The sequence below is a fragment of the Dromaius novaehollandiae genome, chromosome 25 (genome assembly GCF_036370855.1).
Source record: "Dromaius novaehollandiae isolate bDroNov1 chromosome 25, bDroNov1.hap1, whole genome shotgun sequence".
In the NCBI taxonomy this organism is placed as follows: domain Eukaryota; kingdom Metazoa; phylum Chordata; class Aves; order Casuariiformes; family Dromaiidae; genus Dromaius; species Dromaius novaehollandiae.
In genome coordinates, this window is record NC_088122.1 from 3340300 (window position 1) to 3365392 (window position 25093).

At 63.5% G+C, this 25093-nt stretch overlaps 3 protein-coding genes across 3 annotated transcripts; 2 read left to right on the top strand and 1 right to left on the bottom strand.

The window, feature by feature from the left end:
* The first annotated feature begins 319 nt into the window (after positions 1-319).
* LOC112986561 (procathepsin L-like) lies at positions 320-5089 on the top strand. The gene is made up of 8 exons (XM_026105886.2): positions 320-771; positions 2596-2721; positions 2832-2954; positions 3122-3271; positions 3425-3649; positions 3723-3891; positions 4093-4207; positions 4445-5089. The coding sequence occupies exons 1-8, from the start codon at positions 649-651 to the stop codon at positions 4542-4544; spliced, it is 1131 nt and encodes a 376-aa protein (XP_025961671.2). The 5' UTR covers positions 320-648; the 3' UTR covers positions 4545-5089.
* Positions 5090-5982: 893 nt separating this feature from the next.
* MYDGF (myeloid derived growth factor) lies at positions 5983-11240 on the top strand. Its single transcript, XM_026105959.2, has 6 exons — positions 5983-6192; positions 7231-7281; positions 8609-8670; positions 9248-9329; positions 9899-9971; positions 10338-11240. Exons 1-6 carry the CDS (start codon positions 6037-6039, stop codon positions 10415-10417), a joined length of 504 nt encoding a protein of 167 aa, XP_025961744.2. The 5' UTR covers positions 5983-6036; the 3' UTR covers positions 10418-11240.
* A 2336-nt stretch (positions 11241-13576) lies between these two features.
* On the bottom strand, positions 13577-21879 carry TNFAIP8L1 (TNF alpha induced protein 8 like 1). Its single transcript, XM_064497535.1, has 2 exons — positions 21625-21879; positions 13577-15082 (listed from the first exon to the last, which is right to left on the bottom strand). The coding sequence occupies exon 2, from the start codon at positions 15078-15080 to the stop codon at positions 14520-14522; it is 561 nt and encodes a 186-aa protein (XP_064353605.1). The 5' UTR covers positions 15081-15082; positions 21625-21879; the 3' UTR covers positions 13577-14519.
* Between the last annotated feature and the right edge of the window lie 3214 nt (positions 21880-25093).

The following is a 25093-nucleotide window of genomic DNA, read 5'->3' on the forward strand; positions in this document are numbered from 1 at the left end:
TGTGTGGAGCAGCGGAGCGAATATTAAAGCCCTGATGTTCCTCGAGGGAAGCGTGATGCAGCAACCGGAGATGCAGGGGGGAGAGCTGGGAACCCTGGATCGTGCTCCTGGCTCTGCCATTGAGGCGCAGTATGACCATGGGCAAGTCGGGTGCTTTGTGCTTGCAAATGCTCGGAGGCAGCTCGGAGGCAGCGCCCCGACTTCTCGGGGGGGACACAGCTGTGCTGCAGCTCGGGTAGCGCCCTGGCCCCACTCCCAAGCGCTCGCAGCTCATGCCGGGACACACGAGGGCCCTGAGCGCCGAGCTGCGTCTTGCAGGTGCTGGGGCCTGCCTGCGCTCACCCTTCCTCGAGCTTAAAGCTTACAAAACTGGCCTCACTGTTTTCCTTTCTATAGGGGAGTCAGGCCTTAATTAAACTGCTGTTAAATGCCTTGAGGATGCAAGCTGGAGGCTTCTGTTTTAAATGCACATGATCTTACAGCTGGAGCGTTTTGCTTTCTGAACATGGCCGTGAGCATATTTGTCGGCCCCTTCTCTTCCGTGTGCCCAAATAATTGCTGTGACTGTTGCAGTCGCCTTTTAGCATCTACCGCACGCCGTGTTGAGTAACTCCTGGTACAGCTTAGAGGTCGGAGGGGCGGAAGGGGATGTCATGGAGGAAGTTGCACATCTCTGAAGTTTCCTTGAGAGAAGACCGCGGTCTCCCTCGCAGGCAGAGGAGCTGCGACCCTTTCCCCTGCCTTCCAGAGCCGGGTGGGTGCCAGTGGATGGTAAGAGCTTTGTTTTGCAGGGTTTGTTTCTTTTCAGTCTTAATCTTGACTGCATTTTCCTGTCCTGAAAGAGCAAGTGTTCTTAACGTGCCTGCACCGCGCTTTTAAAAGGTCCTTGTCTAGAAGAGTTTACAAATCTGTCAGCTCCTTTGATCCTCCAAGCTTGCTGCTGAAGCTGTAGGATTATTTGATGCCATTAAAAAAAAAGGGCTGTTTTTCTTCTTTGGGTATCGAGATCCTGAGAGGCATTAACTGGGAAATCACCTCCTGCAATCCTGAGCTTTTTCACTGTGTAACAGGCTTTGCTGGGGATTGAAATACAAATGATGTAGGAAGCCTCCATCCAGCTGTCCCGCGAGAAAGGCAATTGGAGGATGAAGCGCAGTTAAGCCAGGTTCAAGGTCTCTCTTTTGGATAGAGAGAATTTGCAGCTGTAGCACAAAGCTGAGTTAATTTCCTGCGCAAGTGAGTGCTAACGGCTGCAGGAAGCCGAGGGCCTTGTAGCAGATGCCGGGGAAGCCGAATTAAAAACTACCGTTCCTCGAGAAGGGGAGCGAGCCTGAGAGGCGGCGGGGAGGCATTTCTCCCACGAAAACCCAGCACCTGGGGCTTTATTTTAGAAGTCGGATGTGGAGGATGGCAGATGTTTTCAGTAACTTATTTTGAAAACAAAAACAGCTCTTGAGCTACAAAATGAGCTCAGAAAGCCGCCCTTGCCCTGCAAGGTGCTCGGGGGCAGCTGTCCGGGGTCTCCCTTCCCGGAGCACGGCGTGGGCAGAGGCGTCACGGTGGCACCCGCTCTTGGAAAGCTGCATCGGTGGAAACCGCCTGGCCGGCGCTGAGATGCCCCTCGGGCCTTTGATCTTTCTCCACCGCCGAGCCCGTTGTCGCGGTCCCGCCATGTGCTCCGGGCTTTGCGGAGCAGCGCGCGGAGGATTAGCGAAGCTGCTCGGCCATAGCGCGGGCCCGTGCCGGCGCGGGGGGAGGAAGCAGGGCTCCGTGCGCACGGCTGCAAAAAGCAGGGTGTAAACCGATACTGCAAAATCCTCACGGAGGGATTTGGGGCTGCCCGCGAGCCGCCTTTGCACTGGGACAGATGTGACGCTTCCGTCACCGAGCTCCACCGGCGCTTGCTGCCCGTCACCCCCTGGCACGGGCTGCTTTTTTGGGAGAGGGCTGCTCCCGGTAACCCCAGCCCTGCAGCTGGCTGGGAGCTTTGCCGTGAGCCCCCCGGCTGCTCAGGGCTGGGGCTCGGCGGCCCTGCGCCAGCCTCGCTCCTTCCCCTCCGGCCTCCTCTGACTCTCTCGTGCATCTTATTTCCACCTCGGACTGGGCTGCTCCAAAACGGCGCTGCGGGAGGATGCCCAAAGCGCTGCAAAAGCCACGGCCCGGGGAAGGGTCTCGTCTTCCCTGGTGCCCCCCTGCTCCCAGGGCTGGCCCCCCTTCCCCATCCCCATCCCCATCCCCATCCCCATCCCCGCTGCCCTTCGGTGTGCCTGTGCCTCGTCCTGTCGCTCAGGGAGCAGGACAGGGCTCCGGGCTCTCTCGCCGCCGCTCTTCCCTCTCCTGGAAAGGACAGTTAAATACCACCGAAAGGACAGCTAAGACCTCCTAAAGCTCCTGTCAAAGCGGGAGCGCGGCCGTGCCAAAGCCGGCACAGCTGGAGGAACAAACCTGCCTCCCGCTTCCCTCCGGCTCCGGCCGCTTTGTTTGCATTTTCCCCCTTGTCTTTAATCCCGGCTTGGGAAGAGGCGGCGTGTGGCTTGTCCGGCCACCGCCGCCGGGGCTCCGGGAGCCGCTCCGCAGCCATCTCGCCTCCCGCAGCCGGGCGCCATGGCCGTGCCCCTGGGGCTGCTGCTGGCCGCGCTGGGCTGCACCGCCGCGCTGGACCCTGCCCTGGAGGAGGCCTGGAGGGGCTGGAAGAGCCTCCACGCCAAGGAGTACCCGGAGGTAGGTGCATGGCCTCGGCCCGGGCGGCGATGCCCGGCGTCCCCCGGCTCCGGAGGGGGTTCGGCCCGCGGTGCCGCGTCCGACCTCGCCACGGCCGCGCTCGCCGGCAGGGCACCGAGGCCGGCCGCCGGCAGGTCTGGGAGAAGAACCTGCGGCGCATCGAGGAGCATAACCGGGAGCAGGCGCGGGGCAGGCACGCTTTCCGCCTGGGCATGAACCACTACGGAGACCTGGTACCCCTCGGCGCATCCCGAGCCCGGCCGGGGCACCGGGGACCCCTGTCCCGCTCTGCCGGGAGCCGCCGGCACCCCCGGGGCTCGGCCGCTTGTCGGGGGGCGGCCGGGCCGGGAGCCCTCGCTCACACGCACCCACCCCGGGTTTCTCTCTTGGCGGCTTGCAGACGGACGAGGAGTTTAACCAGCTGCTGAACGGCTTCGCCCCGGGGCGGCGGCGGGGGCCGGGGCTGCTCTTCCAGGCTTCGGCGGCGCAGAGGACGCCGGCGGAGGTGGACTGGCGGGCGAAGGGCTACGTGACGCCCGTGAAGAACCAGGTGGGCGCGGGGGGCTCCGGCCGGGCGGCCGAAGCAGGAGGAGACGTCCTCCGAGGCGGCAAAAACCCGGCCCCCTCCGGGCGACCGAGGAGCCGAGCGGGAGCGGGGCGCTGGGACGGGGCCGTCGCCCCATGTTGCCGCCCTCCCGCCCAGGGGCACTGCGGGTCGTGCTGGGCCTTCAGCGCCACGGGGGCCCTCGAGGGCCTCGTCTTCAACCGGACGGGGAAGCTGGTGGTGCTGAGCGAGCAGAACCTCATCGACTGCTCCCGCAAGCTGGGCAACGAGGGCTGCGGCGGGGGCTACATCACCCGCGCCTTCCAGTACGTGCACGACAACGGCGGCCTCAACTCGGAGCACGTCTACCCCTACCTGGGCACAGTAAGGGGGCGGCGGGGCCCCCGGGACGGGCTGGTCCCGGTGCCCGGCTGATCCGGCCTCTCCCTCCGCTCAGGACGCCTCCAGCTGCCGGTACGACCCCCGGGACCGGGCCGCCAACTGCTCTGCCGTCTGGCTGGTGGCCGCGGGCAGCGAGGCGGCTCTGGAGCAGGCGGTGGCGGCCGTGGGCCCCGTGTCCGTGGCGGTGGACGCCAGCAGCTTCCACTTCCACTTCTACAAGTCGGGTAGCGTGTCGCGCTCCGCCGGGGCGCGGACGGGTAAACCGAGGCGGGGGGCTCGCGGGGCTGCCCCGTTGGGGGTGATGGGCTGTCGAGCGGCGGAGCTGCCCGTTGGCACTGCCCAGGGTGGTGTGATCAGCCGCCCGGCAGGCGCCCGGAGGTGGAGCGATGGGGGCACCCGGCTCACGCTGGCTCTGCTCTCCCCAGGCATCTTCAGCAGCGCGTTTTGCAGCCAGCAGGTCAACCATGCCATGCTGGCCGTGGGCTACGGCACGAGCCAGCAGAACGGGCAGAGCGTCGGCTACTGGATCTTAAAGAACAGGTAGGGGCTGAGGACACGTCCCCCCGCACGCGTCCTGCCCGTCCCCGCCCGGGTCTCAGCTGCAAGGTCCGAGCTGGGTCCGGAGGGGACGCGGCTGCAGCAGTGGGTGATCGCAGCATCCGTGGCCACGGCGTTCAGGGCACCCCGCCGTCCCGGGTGCCGTTTCCTCCACCGAGCCGGGGCCGGGCCGGGCTGCGTGGGAACGCAGATGTGCTCATTCTCCGTCTCTTCCTGCAGCTGGTCGGAGGCCTGGGGCGAGCGGGGCTACATCCGCCTGCTCAAGGGAGTGGACAATCACTGCGGGGTGGCCAACCAGGCCAGCTTTCCTGCCCTGTGAGCGCCGCGGCCCCGCTTCCCCCGCCGCTGCTTCCCGGGCCGGGGGCTGCAACCGTCCTCGCCGAGCCTCGGTGTTCACCTGGGAGCGTTCCTGGCCATCTCCCTCCCTCCGCTGCTGGGACGGGGCGGTTTCCCGTTGGAAGAGGCTTTTCTTGCGTGGCTGATTGCTCTGCGCACCTGCAAGCTGAGCAGAGCGCGGCGGCCAGAGCATTGCTAACATAGCTATTGCTTTCCCTGGCGTGAAAGACCAGCTCCTTTCACACGATGCTCCGTGAGGACAGCTTTCTCCGCACCTTTCCTCCAAGCTTGGCAGTCCCTTTCCCATCCTGCAGACCAGTGGCCCCTTTTCCTTCCAGCTAAATCCCAAGGGCCGGCAGTGGGAAGGCTGGATTTTCTGGCGGGGATTGCGGCTCCCTGCCGGCTCTGCCTGACCTGAACATGTGGCCACCCCAGGAACTGTGCAAACACCCCAGTGAGCTGAGTTCTTTTAAAAATACATCTTAACCAAATTAAACCTGTATAACAAGCAAAAATCGGGAAACACAATGCCAATGGAGTCCAGCAGTCATGTGTGGGGATGGAAAGTAGTTACTCCGGTGTAAAACCTCCCTGGTTTATCCTTAAAACTTCTCTGAGCTATCAAAGCGCATGCTTCTTCCCTCTCCCACCTCCTCCACCCACTTTTCAATTTCCCAGCACCGTCCGGACCGCTATGAGGCTATTTTGGCAATTTGCCTTCCAGCACGGCACCAGGCCCATCTGGTGTCCCTCGTGCTGAAGCCCCGGAGGTTCACTGGAGCCGGTCCGTGGCCTCGGCTCCGTTCCCTCCTCTCCCGGACTCCACGGTTCCCCGTGAATCAAGTATTTTGATTCCACGACTCCATTTGGACTCCACGGTTGCCATCGCCCATGGCAGTCCCGCAGCCACGGGGGCTCCCAAAACGTGCCACAGCTGGCCCCGGCCCACAGCGGGGGACACTGCCAGCACAGCCTGTGTCATGGCCCCAGAGGCTCTGGTTGGGTGGAGGCCACTGTCTCCGTGTCCTCTTGTCCCAGTGATCCCTGTCCCCATGGCCTCATGGCCTCTTGTCCCCATAGTCCCTTGTCCCCATGGCCTCCTGTCCCCATGGTCCCTTGTCTCCATGGCCCCCTGTCCCAATGGCCCCCTGTCCCCAAAGCCACTTGTCCCCCTGTCCCCATGGTCCCCTACCCCCAAGGCCACTTGTGCCCATGGCCCCTCATCCCCCCATCTCCAAGGCCCCTTGATCCTATGGACCCTTGTCTCAGTGCTCCCCCGGCCCCTTGTCCTCCTGTCCCCAAGGTCCCCTTGTCCCTCCCGTCCCACCGGACGGCTGAGCCGCGAGCGGCCCCACGCGGGTTAACCCGCCCGGGCTCTCTGCCCACACCCAAGATGGCCGCCGGGGCGCCCTCCTGAGCCGCCGCGGCCCGAATTGACCCCTCCCGCCCGCCGTAGCCCAGGCTTCCTTTCCAAGATGGCGGCGCCCAGCGGAGCGGGTGGCCGGAGGCTCTGGGCCGGGGTCGTGCTCGTTGTCCTCCTGTGCCTGGTTGCCCGGGCCGAGGAGGGACCGAGCACGACCGACTTCGACGTGCGGCCCGGCGGGATGGTCCATTCCTTCTCCCGGACCCTGGTGAGGGGCGAGGAGGGAGGGAGAGAACGGAGAGGATACGCGCCTCTCCCTGATTGGCTGGGGGCCGCGTCGCTCCTGCCTCCCGCCACGGCGGTTGGCTGCCGGCGAGGGAAGGCGGGACGGCGCGGTGGGGTGGGGTGGGGAGATCCAGGCCGGTTGCTAGGGCTGGTTGCTAGGGGCCGGCTGGGGAGGGGGGGGGCTAGGCCGCAGCGGGGGCTCGGCCTCGGCAGGGGAAGGGGGTCTCCAAAGAGACAGACCCCCAGGGACAAGGGGGTCTGCAAGGTGGAGGGAGGCCCCACGGGGAGAGAGTCCCTCAGGAAGGAGGGTCGCCCTGCAGGGAAGTGCCCCACGGGGAATGGGGTCTCCAAGGGGGGAGATCCCCCAGGAGAGTGGGGCCCCATGGGGAGTGGGGTCCCCAAGGAGGTGGGGATCTCCCAAGGGAGAAGACCCCCAAAGAGAATGGAGCCCCAAAGTGAGGGGGTTGCTCACAGGGAATGGGGTCCCCAAGTAGCACGGGGTCCCCAAGGAGAAGAGGGTCCCCTGGGGGACCTCCAAAGGGAGGAGATTCCCCAGGGGGGTGAGGGGTTACCAAGGGGAAGGGGGTCTCAAGGAAAGGGGGTGCCCTGAGGAAGAGGGTCCCCAAGGAAAAGGGGCCCTAAGGAGAAAGGGGCTGCAGGTTGCCGGGGGTACCATGGGCCCCCCAGTACCGTGCCCACACCAGTACCGCTGGGTCCTGCTGACACCCTGTGGGGCGTGACGGCCGCGCCGGCAGCCCTGCCGGCAGCACAGTGCCTGGCCCCAGTTAGCTGCGCTCGGCTGAGGTCTGGCCCTTGCTGCGTGCAGACATGGACGTGGCACGCGCTTTGCTTTGCTTCTCCCGTGGGGTGAGACTTGCCCGCGGTCGCAGTAATTCTCTCCGGTGCGCACAGATCTCACGTGCCTTTGGCATTGCCAAGGGAGTTGCAGATGCTCAATAGCTGGTCGTGCAGACTATCCTGCTGGAGTGCAATTGCTCATATTTTTCTTCTCTTTTCCTAGGGAGATTACACCTGCACATTCACGTACTCTGCTCAGGGAGGAACAAATGAGGTGAGTTAGGCAAGCCTTCAAATGTTTCCCTTAAGCTCAGTCTCTAAGGCTGCAAGGAATAAGAAGCTATTCAGGAAGTGTCTGTTGATAACAACAGTAGCTAAGAAGGGCTTACATGCCCCAAAGATAGACTGCTGTTCTGCCACAAGCCTTGTTCTGCTAAAATCAGTAATTATTTTGTCGTTATCAGTCATTTTCCAGATTTAGTTGTGGCCGGTGAGCTTGGCTGGTGTGGAGGTGTTAAGATTATTAAATTTAGAGTGCAAGCGATGCTGTAAGACATTCCTGTTCTCAGATACAGCAATTCTTGCAGAGAGACTAGTCTTAATATTGTAGTAGCACCAAAAAGCTCAAAAATCAAGGAAAAAACCTTTTTGTGCCTAAAAAACCAAAAGCTTAAAATTATAGTTTTTAGGATTGGTGGTGCTCAACATTTGTAGGGTTTTTTTGTATAATTAAAGGGACAAGAAACCTTGTTTTTCTCCAGAGAGAAAGCTGTTACTTTTGTGACTGTCTGACTCCAGGAACTGGGAGCTGTAAGGAAGGATGGTTGCAACAGTTTCCAATGCTGCATGTTTATAAAAGTAACTTGTTGGATTTGCTTCTTGAAAGGAAGCCTTCTTTGTGTGTTGCAATGATGCCCTGGTTTGCAAGGCCGTGACATTTGTAAGGCTTAACCAATCTCTGGCTTGGATGCCTCCTTCGGAGTACAAAGAGAGCAATATTTTCGTACCCCAGTTGCTAGGAAGGGCCTTGTAGGAGTAACTCCTGCGTTCTTTATGAGGCTTGAAGGTGTTTGCGGCTCATGTTGCTGTTGCAGTAGGTGCTGTGCAGATACACACAGAGGAATTCGTACTTTCTTTTGTGCAAGTCCTCTGCCTAGAATCAGGTCCTTTTCCTTTATTATTAAAGGGAATGAGATTTAACTCTTCTCTGTAACTGCACTAATGAAATTGTGGAAAGGAGGCAGCCAGCCCTGGGCTTTGTGCAATACAAGATAAAAGGGGCCATCAGCAACTGTGTTGTAATTCTGTTGTGTTATTTTAATAAGTCACCATTTAACAGGAGACTTTCAAATGTTCTCAAGCTTTCTCCACCCCTGTCCTTTACAATAATACCCTTGCCACGACATAATAATACTACTGTAAGTTTCTGCCTCTGATTCAGTCGTGTTCCTTCTAATGAGCTGCTTCCCCAGGAGTAATTGCAGTGGTGGAAACTTGTGACGCCTGCAGCTGTTTGGGGAGGAAGGTGACTCGTGTTGGGGGGCACACATGAGTGGGAAGCTCTTACCCCGGTTAACTCTTTGGGCCTTTCCCCTCCACAGCAATGGCAGATGAATATTGGAGTCAGTGAAGACAACCTGCTCTTTTCCTGCTCTGTCTGGAGGTGCGTCGTTTAGCCCTAACCTGTCCGAGGCAAACGCAACAACAGGCTAGATGGGATCGGAGCCGTGGGCCGTGAGCCGCTGCGCACTGCCAGCGGCAGTTGCGGCTGGAGCTGTGTCCTAGCTGGGTTTGCCTAGCTGGGGGAGAGCGTGCAAGGGCTTTCCTCTCGCTAGAGCTGCTGTGACTCGCAGTGGGCTCTTCAGGCAGGTAGTGGTTTGTGGAAACTGTGGGGAACACCCCCCCCCCCCCCCCCCGCCGGCTTCCACACTAGATGGAGCTACAAGAGAGGCAGAGGTGCCTGTGGAGGGAGGAGGCGGTGAATCCTGCCTACCCCTGCAGCTCCCCTACACCTCCGTCCTCTCTGCTCTGCCAAAGCCCCTCCAGTCAGCAGTGGGGACTAGAAGAAAATGTTTGACTCGTCCCCTCACTGAGAGGTCAGAGAAGGATGGCTCTAACACTTGTGGCCTGGAGAGCCCAGAACCAGCTTTAGCCCCTGTGCCTGAGCCTTGCCCACATTCTCCCCTTCCACGTAACTTTCTCCTGCTTCCAGTGTCAAAGATTTTGCTCTCTTGTTTCAGGCCCCAAGGAAAGTCTTATCTCTTCTTCACCCAGTTTAAAGCTGAAGTGAAAGGAGCCAAGATAGAGTATGCCATGGCTTATGTAAGTCCCAGCTGATCATTTGGAAGTGGGCGTGTGGGAGGATGGCTAGAAAACCTGAACTGGATCAGTCCAATAAAACGTACTCCACCGTGCCCTTAACCGGAGTGTGGCGGCAGCTGGGAGAGTGGGTGCAGTCAGGCCCTCCTGCACCATTTCACTTCTGCTTCCCCAAAACCCCCAGTCAGCTGCTGGCTTTGCCGGTGTCAGTGACTCCAACAGGCACCATCCCACCGCGGTGCACGGGACACGGGGAGCCTTGGTCTGTCTCGGCAAATTGCATGTGACAAAGTAAATAAAACCTCTGCTGCTCCTTTGGCCTGTTCTATTCAAAGCCCTTGTTCTTCCATTTCCCACTGTCTTCAGTGATGAGGCTTTCAGTTGTCTGAAGGATACAAGTTCATGATTTAATAGGAAATGGAAAAATAGCTAGAGATTCTCCTTAAAGGTTCCTTTGCTGATTTAATCCTTTCACTCTACCTTATTAAAACACAAAAGTCTTTTTTGAGACCTGTTTTGTTTGTTTCTTGAATTGCCTCAACTGCGTAAAACCTTCTTCCTTCCCGTTTCAGTCTAAAGCTGCAGTGGGTGGACAAAGTGACGTCCCCTTAAAACAGGAAGAATTTGAAATCACTGAAACAACAGGTCTGTGACCGAGAGAAGTATGTGAAAAGGGGGCAGGTGTGGGAAACAAGCCTGGCTATCTACCAGGAGACGAGAGCTTAGAACTGGTGCGGATAGGTGGCATGACATAGGCGGATGCTGTATGTTACTGGGTCAGGGTGTAGTGCTTTTGATCCACGGTGGACAGCAGCATTTTGCAGGTCCTGTTCCAGTGTAAATGTCGATTAGCACGGGGAAGGAATGGGTTTATCACAACATGCTAATACTTTGCATAGAAGGAAGTGCAAGGCCCGACATACTGGCTTTTTCATCCTGGAAAGGAACCAGCAGGGCTGTTTGTTCATGCCATACCATCTGTTTATCCTTTGCTGTTTTCTTTCTTTCTAGTGTCTCACAAGGAAGGCAAGTTCCGCTCTGAACTGTCCAAACTCATGATTGTAGCAAAAACGCCCCGTGACGAGCTGTGACCCCGAGGCCAGCGCTGGGCAGGGTGTTTCAGCCAGAAGAGCATGGCACATAGAGGGGACTGCTTGTTATTGGTGGGGTTTTTGGTTGGCCAAATCTTTCCTGTTTTCCATATTGAAATGTGCTGGGGTCCAACACAAGTGGGACTTGGAGGTGTTAAGACAGATGCATTCTGTCTTGTGTCAGAGTAACAATGTGGTTTGCAGCTGGAAACCTCCTCTGAGACTGTTGATCTGCAGCCAGCCATTCTGTCGCCCGCTTTCTGCTTCACTGATCTGCTGAATATGGTAAAGCTCCCCTCTAACAGGGGCTCCTTATCTCCCTTGCTAGAAAGAGCAATGCAGAAAGATAAGCGGCTGGATTTAAACAAGGTTTGCTAAAGGAAAGTCGTTAACTCTGTAGTCTCTGGAGGAAGGACAGGATTTCTCTCTCTGCAAGCATGACAGGAGGAACAAATTGAATGGGGTGGGAGGGGGGAGGAAGGGATAGAGTCGGCTTTCTGACTCCTTGATGAGTGTGGCTACTAAGACCATCACTAGTTTTGTTAGGGAGGATGTTCTGGACCTGCCTTAACGCAGAGAGCAGGGTGAGATAACCTGGCACAGGGAAGGCAGAGCTTGCAGACTGCGCTGGCCTTATTCTGACACAACCCAGGAAGCCATACAAGGAACACTTTCATGTCTCAGTACAACTGCAGGACTATTTTCTACCTACAGAAGTGATTTTTTTCTTATCTAGAATAATAACAGTGAGGGAATAAGGAATTCCTTTCCTGTGTAAATACAACACAAATTAAAAAAAATAAAGCATAATGCTGTCGCCTGAGTTTGCTCCAGTCTGTGACTCCTACCCTTTCCACGTGGATGCCCAGCGAGTAGCACGACCCGCGGCGTTTGCTTGACAGGAGGAGATGAGATGTGAGGCTGACGAGGGATTATGAGGGCTCTGCCCACCCGGGAGGAGGCCCAGCAGATGCTCTGGTGCCGTTTGCCAGCCTGCAGCCACCCTGCAAGGACAAGGCTCCAGCTGTAAGTTTGCCCAACAGCATAACCCAGAGGTAATGCTTGATGATGGCTGTGTTTGTCGGTAGCTGGGAGCTGCTCTGTCTGGTTTTGGAGGAGTTCCCTGTCCTGTGGCAGTCTGGGGAGTGCTTTGCACCAGGGGTTTTACAAGCTCTGTTTTCCAGGCTGTTCCTGGATGCTTCTCTCCCTGCTCCGCGGCTCCTTCGGGAACGGCGGGCGCCTGCAGGCCCAGGGGAAGCTGCTGTGTGGGCAGGGGTGTCCCCAGCATGCTCCTGCCTCAGCTCTGAGCTGCGTTTAGGGCACTGGTGTTGCAGCAGTCTCTGACCTTTCTCCCTGTTTAACCAGTTGGTTGGAAGGAACCAAAGCAAAGGGAACCGAAAGGAGTCATTTCCCAGACGTGTATGGCCGGGGTTGGGATTTGAAGTCCAGGCCGTAAAATGGCTCTTTTAGCAGAGAGCGAGTTCTCCAGGGCTTCACTAGGGCAAGAAGGCAAGAGTTTGGGAATGACGGCGGTGTTTGCTGTGGGGGTGGGGTGGGCGGTTCAGATCAGACTCCTGCATGTGGAGGGAAGCCGGCGCTGGGCGTTTGGTGAGTTAAATGTGGTCCTGTGTCCCACACTGGCGTGTAAGAAATCCTGGGGACAAAGGAAAGAGCGGCGAGTGAGGAGACTCGTTCCAGCAGGGCTGTTTCATGCAATTAAGGAGCATCTTGCAGCTGGTGCTGACATGCACCTCAAGAAGAGAACAGCGAAGCATTTCTGGCTGTCAGCACACCAGCCGCCACGGCAGCATCCATCAGCCCCCGCTTTGCACGCTCTCTGCATCTGCCAATACTCCACCGAGCAGCGACGAGCCGTTTCCAAGCCAGGCTTCATCGGCGCATACCTGACAACTGCGGGAAGCCCGATAGGGACGGGGACGTCTGCTCTCAAATGTCGCTCACCAAAGTGCAGCTTCACCTGCCCTCTCCGAGGGACCAACATCTCTGCGAATCTTGGCCGCCTTCTCCTGTGCGCACACGTGTCAGCACACTTTACCCCCATCCCTAGCTGCTGTGCACAATTAACTGCGATATTTGGAGCAGCGCCTGTGAAATGACAAAGATAGGGGCTTGCTTTCTTTTTAATCTTAAAGTCTGAAAGTTATCAGTGCTTCGAGCCAGCAGCAGAAAGGGAGCGGTGAATGTGAGCCGCGGAGCCGCTCTCCGCTCGGAGCCCGTGAGCGCTGGCGAGCTGCTGCGCCCGGAGACATCCATGGACCAGGAGGCACAAGAAGGTCGCGAAGATAAGGCCGGCTGAGATTGTGCGGTGCCTGGTATGCGAAAAGGGCAATTTTCAAAGCACAAAGTGGAGATCAGAGCATTGGAAATAGGCAACGGCTGGTGCATCCATGCTGTGAGAGCACCACACTTCTCCGGCATGCCTGTATTTAATTCTGTAAAACGGCCCGTTGCCTTCTGTTGTGAGGGCTGTGCTTTCCTAGCGCCTGCCGCGCAGCGCGGGAACTCCGGGAACGCTGATGCGGAAGGGCACGCGTGGGTCTGTGAGCTGCAGTGGGAGCAGAGCCGCCCCCAGCCCTTCGCTACGGGTTTGCTCGGTGGTTTTGCACCGTCTCCTCCCACCATCTCCGCGCTCAGCTGCTGTGCCCAGGAGCAGCCTGGCTGGCAGCGGTTAAGGGGGTCTTTCCCGTCCTCGCACCGGGGGAAGGACGTGCAGCCTAGGAGCTGGAGCACTGATGCGATTGCAGGGTTTATTCCCAGCTCTGCCCTTGGCTTATGGGGGGGTGTGGGCAAATCATGGCCTTGCTTGGTGCCCCCGGTTCCCCATGTGCAAGCTAAATATAATACGAGCGCTCAGAGGGAGCGGGGCTGCTTGTCCTCTAGCCAGCGGGAGTGCAGGAGAGGAGGGGAGGTGATGCAAGAAGAGTCTAATCTGGTGAGACCTCCCCGAGATGGACTGAGTTCAGGGAGTCTGATGAGACACCGAGGTGCTCTGAGGCACCGGCTCTGCTGGGGCTGGGCTATCGCTCCCGTTCGTTCTGCTACGGGAGAAGAAAAACCCCAGGCCACAACGAGCAATCTTCATTTAAAAGACAAAGCCAGGCTGCCCGCGGCGCTCCTGCGTAACAACCACACCGCGCACCCAGGCCAAACAGGTGAGTTTATTTAAATAACTCATCAGGGCTACAGAGTTTGCTAAAAACCAACAATCATCGTTCAGTTTAGGACACACAAAACGGATGAAATACCGGGGACAGCTTTGGATAGCTCTCAAGGAACGCATCTAAGCCGTCGCAGCGATACTGTCCACAGGACGCTGGCGGGGGGAGTCCAGGTGGGTCTTGGATGACCGGGTGCATCAGGGACGTAAAGAAGGAGCAGGTCACTTCACCCCCCTCCGTCTGGGCGACCCGTCCAGCCCAGGGGACTCACCCAAGCTAGAGGGGATCCTCTGGTCACAGGGACTTGCCTTGTAGGAGGCCAAAGCCCGTTGCAGCCTGCAAAGCACGGAGGCACCTCCCCGTCTCGGGCAGCGCGAGCCTGGAGCACGTTTGCTCCCGGCGTGTGGTGGAGCTGCTGGAAACCCGCTGAAATGCAACCGCACGGCTTTGCCGCCCCACAGCCCTCCGGAGGGGGGGTATCGCGACCGCTCCTCCGAGCAACCCCCCTGCTCAGCTTCACCTTGCAGGTGTTTCACACCAGCAGTCTTTGGTTTGTTTTCTTCCATAGGAGGATTACAATCGAGGTCGACGCAGTGAGTCCAATCCCGGCCGATTCCTTGGGCTCTGAGCTAAGAGCACTTTGTGGGCAAAGGAAAAAACATGTACAGCAGGAGCCCAGGGAGGACAGGAGCCCAGGGCAGCCTGCAAAGGACTCAGCCCAGCGCAGGGAGCTTTGTAGACCCTGGGCAAGGATTAGACAAAGTAGAGAAGTTCAGTCTTTATATAAAGGAAGAGGAAACAAGACAGCACTACACAGAAGAGGACGTAAAGCCTGGCAAGCGCCGAAAGAGGCATACGTCCCATCCTCAGTCTCACAGGCGATAAGGTACAGCAGGCGCTGCCGATGCCCTGTCTCAGCCGCTTCATATGTTTTCCTCCTCCAGCATCTTGTTAACCCCCTCGCAGATCCTCTTCAGGTGGCTGCGGTAGGGCTCGGCGGGCCCGTACAGGGCCGAGAGGAACTCATAGTCCGCAAAGTGGTTGAAGACGTGGTTGATGCGGGAGTGCGATTTGGCAGTCAGATGGGTGTTGACAGCCTGGTGCAGCAGGTCCCGGCACTCCGTGAGCACACCCGACATGACCCTGCGGTCGAAGGTGAAGTCTATTTGGTGGAAGCTGACAGCCGTCATGGCCAAGGTGTGCACCTTCTTGCGGAAGCGCTCCATCACCAGCAGCTCCTCGGGGCTGAACTGCCCGTTGCGGTACAGCACGCCCAGCTTCATGACGATCTTGATGAGGTTTTTGATGATCTTCTGGGCCTCTTTGCGGTTGCGGGTGTACTCCTTGGTGGCCCGGTAGAGCTCGTCCAAGATTTCGCTGCTTGTGTCGTCGATGAAGACGTTGACCATGGTCTTGGAAGCCATTTTGCTCAAGAGCTTCTTCTGGGCCTGCAGGGCCAAGCTCTTGGTGCTGAAGGTGTCCATCTCTGCAAGAGGGAAGAGACAGAGCTGGTTCAGCCCGTGCCCGGGAACGGTCCCTGTCCCCTCTCCTCCCACACTGCCTTCTGCGAGGAGAAAAAGCCTCTTGGTCTAACAGCAAGGCCTAAAGGAGTGAGGAGGCACTGCCTGGGGGCTGGGGCAGAGAAGAGCTGAGCTCACGGGCCCCGACGCCGCTCGTGGGACGATTTATAGGATCTTCCTGGCTTTCTTCCCCCGATTCCTGGGAAAAATTGCAGGGCAATTTTTCGGGGTGCCCGCTGCCGAACGCAGATGCGCCGGCGGAGGTAGGAGAAGGCCCCCACCTCGGGAAGGCGCACGAGCCCCGATCCCGCCCTCCCTCCGGCCGCCGGCGTTGCGCTGCTACCTGTGCAGGAAGGTCTCCTGCCCCATCGCTGTAACGCGTCTTCCTTAAAACCTGACTCATTTCCTGCCCCGCGGGATGGGGACGACCCAGGTGGGGGCCCTGAATCACCCGGGCGGCTGCCAGACCCGTCGAGGCCACGCGCTGCCGCTGCTCACCCCTGCGCCCGGCGGCTTCAGAGCCCTTCCCGGGTGCTCGCCCGGGTGCTCGCCCCGGTACGCCCACGCCGTCGGAGCGCAGCCCGGACTGGTTCCGCGACCGGCTCGACCGGAGCGCGCCGGCGGCTCTCGGCAGCCTGTCTCCGCGGTGAAAAACGCGGCGGGTCGGGGCTCCCCGCGCCCTGCTCGCCTGGAGACCGAGCCGTGGGCCCCGGGCAGCGCTCGCGGAGACAAATCAACCCGCTCGGGCAGATTACGGCTTTGAAAACCCGATGCGAATGACTGAAGCGCCGCCGGCCCTGGAGATACGTCCTGGCCCTGGAAATCGCCGCGCTACAAATCACGGCGCTGCGAGAGCAGCGTGATAACAAGCAGCTCCCGCGCGGGCAGGGATGCGGGTTGCTTATGCAAGTAGCTGCACGTGGCACGGTCAGCGTGGCAAAGCGGGAGCGGGGAAGGGATTGCTCTATAAATACATCGCCGGGGAGGGAGAGGAGCTATTTGAGCTCAAAGACGGTGCCGGTGCGCGAAGGGATGGCGATAAATCGGACACGAACGCGCTCGGGCTGGAGGCGAGGCGGCTGCGGAGCCGCCGGAGGGAGAGGGCTTTGGAAGCCCGTCTCGGAAAGGACCGGCCGGTGGGATGCCGGGGAGGGTGGGGAAGGGGACGAGCCGGCTGCGGCCACCGAGCTCCCGCCAGTCCTGGGCCCAAGCGAAGCGGCACCGGCGCCTCGGCACAGCCCGACCGTGCGGGGGGGCCCAGCCGAGCCCCCCCGGCTCCCCGCTGCCAGCTCCGAGCCCCCACGGAGCAGCGCGAGGCCGGGAAGGCGGCCGAGGACATAAATTAAGCGAGCGGTAATGGAGCCATTGGAAACGGCCCCGTGCGAGCTGCCGCATGTGGCGTTATTTACAGCCCTTAGGAAAAACACGGAGGTTTGTAAGTATTTCCTTCTACGTGAAAACATTGATTTTGCCAGCGTGAGCCTTGAGCTGAGGCTCTCGCGCTTAATAACGCCGAAATGACAAAGCAGAGCCGGCTTTTGCCGAGCCGCAGGCGGCTCCCTGGCGGGCCGGGCTCATTTTCCGCCCGACGGGCCGCGGGGAGACGCTGGCACAGCCGGGCACGGAGGAACGGGAGGGCAGGAGGCAGCGATGCCGGCGGCTCTGCATCGCTCGCCATGTGCCCCCGGCTCTCCCTGCCCCGGCTTTCGCTCCCCCCCGGAGAAGAGGGGAGTTTCCAGCCCCGCGGCGCTCGCTGCCCGCGCTGAACCTTTTTCTCAGGAACGCAAGCCGGGATCGCGCTCTGTGCCGGGGCGGCCGGCCCGTTTCCCCCCGCTCCTCCCGGCAGTGCCTGGCCCGTCCCTGCCTCGCAGGTGCCCCGGGCTCCCCGGCAGCGAGCGGTGTCCGTATAAATAGAAATTCCCACGCCGGAGCTCGCTGTTGGGCAACCGCAGCCATAAACCCAGCGCAAACTCCACCCCCGGAGCCTGCGGAAAATGGGAAACGCCAGTTTCTCCGAGTGGCCCCTCACGCCCACGGCTCCTGGCTAGTGACTGCACCGCGCTCCCGACCTGCGGCATTTCGTGGCATCCCGCCGTCGTGCACCAGGCACGGGGGAAACTGAGGCACGGAGGGAGGCTTTTCCCCAGGGACGCTCCATTCCCTGGGGATGCAATCTGCTCCCTCTGTGGGCTCCTTTGCAGCTGGTTCATTCCCGGTTTTCATTAATTCTGCCTCCAGCGCGTTGGGAACATGAGCGGGAATGGGAGAGCTCAGCTCCCGGGGCGCTCGCTGCCGCTCAGCCCTGCACCCAGCCCCCTCCCCGCTCCGCTCTCCCCAACAGGGACACGCCGTCGTTTTAACCCGGAACGGGAGATTTCCCCGGGAACGGGGTGTTTTCCTGCCGGGAGAGGCCCCGCGGCGCCTCCCGGCCCCATTGTCCGCCGAGGGGCTGCCGCCGTTATCAGCGCCCGGAAGCGACGCTTTGCCCCGAAGGGCCGCTCGCCACCGCAGCCAGCCGCCGGGTTTCCTTCCTGTCGCTGCCGCTTCCAGCCCCGCTCAGCCCTTGTTTTCTCCTTCCTTCTTCTTTTTAAGGCAAGCGTCCTCAAAACCAGCCTCTTCCACCGACAGAGCGGCCCAGCGCCGTTGTGCAACGCGTCCGTCGCTGCTCCGGAAGAGCGCGGCCGGGCTGCCGCTGGGGCCCCGGCCCCTGCACCGAGGCTTCCCGCACGGTCACAGCCTTTTCTTTGTTTTTTTCCACCTATTTTCCAGGAATTCGAATCCTAGCGAGAACAAAGGCCTCGGAGCCAGGGTTTCCAGCCCGGGGCAGGGATGTGAGGTTTGGCCGGCGCGCGGCCGCACCTACCCGGCGCGTGCTGCGAAGGGCGATGCTCCATCGCACCGAGACGCGTTGCGACAGGCTGCCCCGGGCTGGGCCCGGCCGCGGCACTGCCGTGACTCAGAGGTGCCGCGGGGACACGGCGAGCGGGTGGCTCCACGCTCCAGGCCGGCCCGACACCGCGCTTCCCCGTCCAGCACGCGGTGGCCGTCACCCGGGAAGCAGCACCCTGCCCGCAGCATCGCTTGCTGCCCCCGGGCTTTCTGCTGCGGCTCGGGGGGGTTGGGACGGCCGAGAGCCGCTTGGACGGAGGCGGAGGGACAAACCCAGCGCTGGCAGGAGCGGCCCGGCTCCCCTCCGCCCTCAGCAGCGTTTCCTAGGCTGGATTCGGCCCCTGCAGCCAGGCCGGCACGCGGGGCTGCGGCTCGGCAAAGCGGGAGCAGCTCCTCGCACGCCCGGCGGGCTTCGGCCCCCGTCCCCTGCCGCTCCCGGGGCAACGCCGGAGCGGATCCATCCCGCTCGTTAGAAAGCACCAATTAAAGCCGGTGTCTGCAGGGGGGACACGAAACCCTGCCGTCTCGCCAGCACCGGGGGCTGGTGGCGCTGGACGTGACGAGGCAGGGCTGACGCGCGAGGCCGTGCTGGGAGGCCGTTTGCGGCGGGGGGGGCCCGGGCCAGCGGCCCCTCCGTCAGCGGGGGCTGCGCGGCTCTGCCGAGCGCTGGCGACCGGGACCGAGCGTGTCCCCCCCCCGCCGGAAAAGCCACGATGGTTATTGCTGTCCCCCCCCCCCCCGGCAGGAGCTGCCTCCCCTCCTGCTCCCGCGCTCCCAGCTCCCAATTACCGGGTAACCGGCAGCGTTTCTCTGTGCACTGCTCTTCACCCCCCCGCCTGCCCCCCCCTCCCCCGGCTCCCTTGGCAGCGGGATGAATATTTCATGCGGGAACACAAAAGCACTTAAATAATTTATAGGTCAGCACAGAGCAAGCGTGCGGCGCACGGGGAACAGCTCCGCGAAGCCCGAGCGGTCGGGTGCCTCCTCCTCCTCCTCCTCCTCCTCCTCGCGAAGGCCGTGGTGACGGGCCCCCGGCATCCCCCGCCCTCGCGGGCCCTTCCCGCGTTTCGCCCGGCTCCGTCTCACGCCGTAACGAGTTTCCTCCGGTGCCGGGGGCAGCGCGTTTCCCTGGGGGGCTGCGGCAGTGCCCTGCGCCCAAAGCCGCATGGAAACACGCAGCTCGGCTCGAGCGCGGTGCGAGGCTGAAACCGCGATCCCGCTCCTCCGCCTCTCCCTCCAGTATCGCTTTCCATCGCCCCGAGCATCCAGCGAACATTAATTAATTAAACCCTGCTGCCGGGCTGGGTCAGCGGAGCAGGGCCGCAGCCGCGGGGCGAGCGCGAGGCCGCAAGCGGAGAGCGGGCCCAGGCCGGCGGCAGCGAGCAGCCCGCTCCCCGCCACCGCAGCCCCGCGACACGGCTCTCCGCGGCCGCCTGCCCCCGGGCTGGCACGTGCCAAGGGCTCCGGGCCGGCTGCCAGCGCCCTCGCTCAGCACCGAGGACGGGGGAATCAACGGAGCCGCGACGGCCCTGAGCGAAGAGCTGCTAGGGATGAGGCCTTGCCAGCTCGTTGCATGTGTGCTGGGAGCGCTGCTCGGCCCCCGCCGCACCCAGGCACGTGGCCGAGCCGGAGCGGCAGGCAGCCGATGGGCACGGCGGGGTGGAAACCAGGAGCTGCCCAAAATAGCTGGGGGGTTTCTTCTCCGTGACGAGCCCAGCGTCGCCCATGATGCTGCCGGGGCTGGGAAATAGCCGACTGGCACCGAAAATCCCATGCGGAGCTGAAGCGGAGCCTGGGAAGCCAGCTGTGCCCCGGCAGTGCCGACGTGCCCGCGCAGGGAAGGGGGCGATGGAAAGGAGACCAGCCCTAACGCTCGGCCGCGGATGCTCCCCCACTCGGCCCCGGGCCCAAGCTTGGGAAGGGGGAGACGCGCTCCGGTGGGAACATCCCGTGTTGCCCTTCCCGCGGGAGCCGGGGCACCCAGCTGCAGGGCGAGGAGGACGGCGGAGCTATTTTGGCGCACGTGTCTCGCCTTCTGTTTCCTCCTTTTCTTATCGGGCCGGGATCGGCAGCTCCCCCCTGCAGCCACTTCCCTTCCCCTCGCTCCGGAGGAGACACCGGCTCGAGAGCGCGACGGGCAGCGGCGAGCGGAGGGGGCACGCGGAGGCCAGGCCTCCCTCCGACCCACGGCCCGGCGCCGGGGACCGCGGCCCAGCGGCCCATCACACGCTTCCCGCACGGGCGGACGACCGCCGCGGGGACAAAGCCGCTCCGGGAGCGGGCAGGGATCTCACAGACCGCGGCTCTAATCCGGACGGGGACCGTCCTGCCGTGCCTAGCGCGGGAGGTCCCCACCGCTGCCGCCCGCCTCCAGCCGCGCTGCAAGTCAATAAATAACTTTTACGGCTCCAGTCCTTCCCCCAAAACCCCTCAGCCTGCCCCGAAGCCACCAGGGCTTCGGCTGGCAGGAGTCAGCAGAGTCGAGTTTTAAGCCCAGCCTTGCCGCCGGCTTAGCGAGCACCCCGGGGGGAGGTCCCCCCCGCCCGAGGGGGGTCACATCGCGGGGGATGCACAAGTTGAGCGTCTGAAAGCCCTTGAACACACCGGGAAAACATTGCGCTGCTGCGACTTTACGCACCAGGGAGTTAAGAGCCCGGGACGGGACGGGGCGCGTCCCCTCCGGAGCGTCGCCCGGAGACCGGCTACCCGGGAGCGCCCCGGCCGTGCCGCGCTGGCGGAGCGCTCGCCCTCGACGGATCGCGGCCGCTTAGGTGTGGTGCAAAGCACATCCTGTTGTCAGCCTGCGAGCTGCCACTTTCCGCTCCGCACCCCTCCGGCTCCGCTTCCCGGAGAGCAAAACAAGGGCTCCCGGGCGCGGGCACGGCCGGGCGGGGAGGAGGCGAGCGGTGGCAGGTCCCCTTTGGGGGACGGCAACGGCCCGGCCCTTGCGCGCAGCCGGTCTCCCCGCGCTTCCCCAAGGAGACGGCCCTGCTCCCGGGTTTTCCCGCACGGGGAGCAGAGGCCCAGCGGGAAGCGGACCGGGAGCTCTCGAGCCCCGGCCCAGGCCGCCAAGGAGCCTCTCGGTGCTTCCCGAATCCCGGCCATCCCCGTCTCCTCCCGCCTGGGGCCTCCAGTTCTTGGACGCCTCTCAGGAAGGGGCCACGCAGCCCCTTGCCTCCTCTCCCGAGGAAAACAGCCACCGCCCCGCAGGCGCCCGGCGCGGTGCAGCACGTGCGTCGCTCCCCGCGTGGGCCCAGGCGTCCGGGGCAGCGAGTCGAGGAGGCCGGACGGGTCGGTGCCCCCCGGTTTCTCGGGCAGCGGCTTCGTCGCCGCCATCGCAGCCGCGGCCGGAGGAAAGGGCCGGACGGGCGGCAGAGCCCCGCGCCTCGGGGGGCGGCGGGGGGGCATCGCGGCGGGGACGCGCCGGGTGCTGAAGCCCCCGGGACGGAGGGGTCTGCGGACGGGCAGCTTCTCCCCGAAGGGGCCGGAGGGGCCGCGTGGGGCTCCGGAGCCGCCCCGGGACCCCTCCAAGGAGGGGGGGGGGTGCAGCGGGGCTCGGAGCAGCTCGGCGCGGCCGGGAAGGGGCCCCGCCGCCCCCGCCGCCCCGCGCAGCCCCTACCTGCGCCCGCCGTCGCGGGGGAAGCGCCGCGACGAGCTGCCTCCGGTACCGGCCGGCGGCTGCACGGGCCGGGGCGAGGGGGGATCGTGTCCCCCCCGGGTCCTCTCCGTCGCCGGGAGCGGGGAGGGCTGCGATGGTCCCGGTGCCGGTGCCGGTCCCGGTGCCGGCGGCTCCGGCCCCCCCGCGCGGCGGCTGCTACAAAGTATCCAGCGGGGCAGAACTTGGATACATCGGGGCAGGGGGCGGTGCCGGCCGGGCGGCCACGGCCAATGGCGGCGCGGGGCTTGCTACGAAGCAGCCAATGGGAGCGCGCGGCGGGGGAGTCCCCCGGGGCGGCGGGGGGGGGGGGGGGGCGGGAGCGCCCTCCCCGTGCGGGGCCGCGGCCCGGTCCCAGCGCGGTCCCCGCCGTCGGGGGGTGGGAGGGTCCCCGCCCCGCTCCCCTGCTCCAGCCCTTCCCGGGATTTGTCCCCCCCCGCCGGGTTTCCCATCCTCACCGCTGCCTCCTCGGCTGCCGCTGCCGGGAGGCCGGGAGGAGGGCCCAGGCGTCCGGGGGGCCCAGGCGTCCCCCTCCGCTGCTGGGGCCCCGCCGGCGGTGCTGAGGCTCCCCCCGAGCTCCCACCGCTGCTGGCTCCCTGATGCGGGTCGGGGTCCCCAGCGCCCGCCTCGACCCCGGCCTCCTCCCGCCGCGGCCCCGCTGCAGCCGCCGAGCCGAGCGTCACCCCCGTCCCGCGTCCCGGCAGCAGCCCGGGTGCCCCCTCGGCCGGGGGCTTCGCCGGGGGAGCGAGAGACACCGGGAGCCACAGCATGCGGGCCAGGAGCAGAGCCCGGCTCCGTCCCGGAGGCACCGGCAACGCCGCCTCGCCGGGTCGCAATGTCCGGCCTGGACGGAGGCGAGGGTCCCTCGCGGGGGTCCCGAGGGCGGTGGCACTCGGTGCCCGTGGGCGCCTGGCGGGTGTGTGGCCCGGGCCGCTCGCTTGCCACATCCCCTCCCCGCGCAGCCCACGGCCCCTCTCCCCCATCCCGGGGGGATCCCGCTCGCCTCCCGGCTGCATGCCGGGCATCCCGCGGGAAAGGAGAGGCGCCCGCGGCGGGCCGGAGCGGGAAGCCTCGAGGGAAGGCTTTGGGCTGCCCGCGGGCCCGGGCCCGGCCTGCGCCCCAGCTGCCGTCCCGGGCCTGGCGCCGGGGGTTTATTTTATTTTTTTCCCCCTTTTTTCCTCTCTTTCTTCCCCGCAGCCGGCAGTATCAAAGCAGCCGTTTCACAGCGCTGCCAGGTTGCTAGGTGACTGCCAGCCGCCTCACCTCCGCGTCACCTGCCGCAGCCTCGTGCCAGCCGCAGCCCCCTCGCCGCCGCCTGTCCTTCCCCCCCGCCGGGCCGCAGCTGGGGGGGGGGGGTCCCCGCACCCCGAGGCCCCCGCGGAGCCACGGCCCGGGAGGCGGCGGCAGGCGGGCCGGGACGCGCAGGCCGTGGGGACGCTGCCCGCAGCCCCAACGCCCCCGCCGAGCCCCGGTGCTGCCTGCGCACCCTCCTCCGGCCTTCCTCCCCCCCCCTCCTCCTCCTCCTCTTCCTCCTCCTCCTCCCGGCTCCGCGGGCCGCAGCCGCCAACGCGGGAGCCTTTCTGCAAGGTGGCGTTAACCGGATTAAAGCCGGGGTTTAGAGCGGATTAAAGTCCGGATTAAGCAGAGCCTTGAATTGAATCCTGGCTGCTGGGAAGCGAAGCGGGTGCTCCCCACCCCGGACCCCCCCCATGCCCGCCGCTGGGCAGAGCCACCCTGACACCCAGCCCCGGTGGCCCCCGCTGCAGGACCGAAACACGGGGTGCCAACGCCGCGGTGGAGGCTTCGGCACGTCGCAGGGGAGAGGAGAACCGGGCGCGGGGGCCGCGGCGGCACAGCACGGGCCCGGCACCACACACAGAGCCGGGGCATCGCGGCGCCAAGCCCTGATGACAGGCTGCGGATCTTGTCCCCCTCCCAAGCCGCCTGCTCCCGCTAATCGGCAGCAGCACGGGAAGTTTAGCTGTTAACACTTGAGCCAACTAATTGCATGTGTTGCTGCAGCTGGGCCCCGGGCGATGGCGTGCTGCCAGCTCAGCCGTCCCCGGCTGCGCGGATGCTGGCGGTCGGCGGTGGCAGCCGGCTCGCTGTCCCTCTCTCGGAGTGACAGTGTGGCCAGCGGGTCCCTCCCTGCCGGGGAGGGTGCAAAAAGCCAGGGCGACTCCCCAGGAGGGGCCACGCTTGGCTGCAAAAGCCTTAAGGCAATGCTGCTGCAAGGACCCCCCCCGCCGGAGGCCTGCTGCATCCTGGGGTGCCCATGTGTCCCCACTTGGTCCCCCGGCCCCGGCACATCTGCGCTCGCTGCCACATCTGGAGCGGCCGCTGCCGGCTTTGTTTGTTGTTCGCGGCGGCTCCGGGCGTCGGGAATCGCTGGATAATTAACGCTCTGTGGAAGCTGCCGGTGCTGAGCGCTGCTCCTCGAAGGGGAGGCCGTGGCGTGCGCCGGCTCCGTGCGGCTCGACCGGGGCGGTCGGGAGCGGAAAGGCCCTGGAAAGCCCCGGCGAGGCGGTGGTGCAGCTCCTGTCTTGGCTCCCGGCCTCGGGAAGGGACCGCGGCATCGCGGCCCCAGCGTAACCGTTAGATCTGCCAGCCAAAACCGCGCTGCCGGCTGCTTTGCCCGTGCATCCTGGGCATCCCGGGGTTTATTGCTCTGCAAAATGCTCTGGTGGAGCCGGATAGCCGGGATGCTGCGTCGCCAGAGCCGCGTGCCGGGATGGAGGTGATGCTCTTCCTCGGTGGGTCGTGGAGGAGGCATCCGGCTTTCCCCACGCCCTGGGGGGGTCCATCCCCGCACTGGGGCTTCGGGCTCCTCCTCGCCTGCTCCATGGCCTCCCTGTGCCTCCGGCCCTCGGGGTGCCGGGATCCCCCGGCGCAGCGGGAGCATCCTGCGGGCACACGCACCTGGCCACTGCTTCTCCCAGTTTCCCCCAGTCGCTTACTGGGGGAGGAGGAGAGCACGCGGGTGCCAGCTCCGTGGCCCAGGCAGAGGAGGAGGAGGAGGGTGCCGGGGGACGTGGCCGAAGCCGCGGGTGCCAGCCAGCCCCGCACCAGCGTGCAGTGCCGTCCCCAGCTCCGCGGCTGCACAGCCGGGCCTCCCGCCGGTGACATACTGACTGGCAGTCCTTAATCAAGTGGATTATTAATTAGCAGGAGAAGCCAGCCACTTAATCCGCCCCATCGCTGGCCGGGCTCCGAGCTGGCGTTTCGTGCTAACGGGGCCCGTTATCGCCGCTGTGCTGCTGGCAGCGGCCGAGGCCGAAGGAGCCGTCGGCACAGGTTTAATCAGCCGCAGCGCTGGCCGAGGCCGGGAAGGTCCCGCTGATCCCTGGGATCGGCAGCGGGTGGTGGGACGGCTTCGCGCCCTCCTCCCGCCGCGTTTGGGGGCTGCGGCTCCCTCGCGCCCCGCGGCTGGATG

Excerpts from the sequence above, each read along its gene's own strand:
- LOC112986561 (XM_026105886.2), top strand. The coding sequence starts at position 649 with ATGTCATGGAGGAAGTTGCACATCTCTGAAGTTTCCTTGAGAGAAGAC. Across the intron at positions 2,722-2,831 it reads ACGCCAAGGAGTACCCGGAG|GGCACCGAGGCCGGCCGCCG; the intron begins GTAGGTGCATGG and ends GCTCGCCGGCAG. Across the intron at positions 2,955-3,121 it reads TGAACCACTACGGAGACCTG|ACGGACGAGGAGTTTAACCA; the intron begins GTACCCCTCGGC and ends GGCGGCTTGCAG.
- MYDGF (XM_026105959.2), top strand. The coding sequence starts at position 6,037 with ATGGCGGCGCCCAGCGGAGCGGGTGGCCGGAGGCTCTGGGCCGGGGTC. Across the intron at positions 7,282-8,608 it reads CTCAGGGAGGAACAAATGAG|CAATGGCAGATGAATATTGG; the intron begins GTGAGTTAGGCA and ends TCCCCTCCACAG. Across the intron at positions 8,671-9,247 it reads TTTTCCTGCTCTGTCTGGAG|GCCCCAAGGAAAGTCTTATC; the intron begins GTGCGTCGTTTA and ends CTCTTGTTTCAG.
- TNFAIP8L1 (XM_064497535.1), bottom strand. The coding sequence starts at position 15,080 with ATGGACACCTTCAGCACCAAGAGCTTGGCCCTGCAGGCCCAGAAGAAG.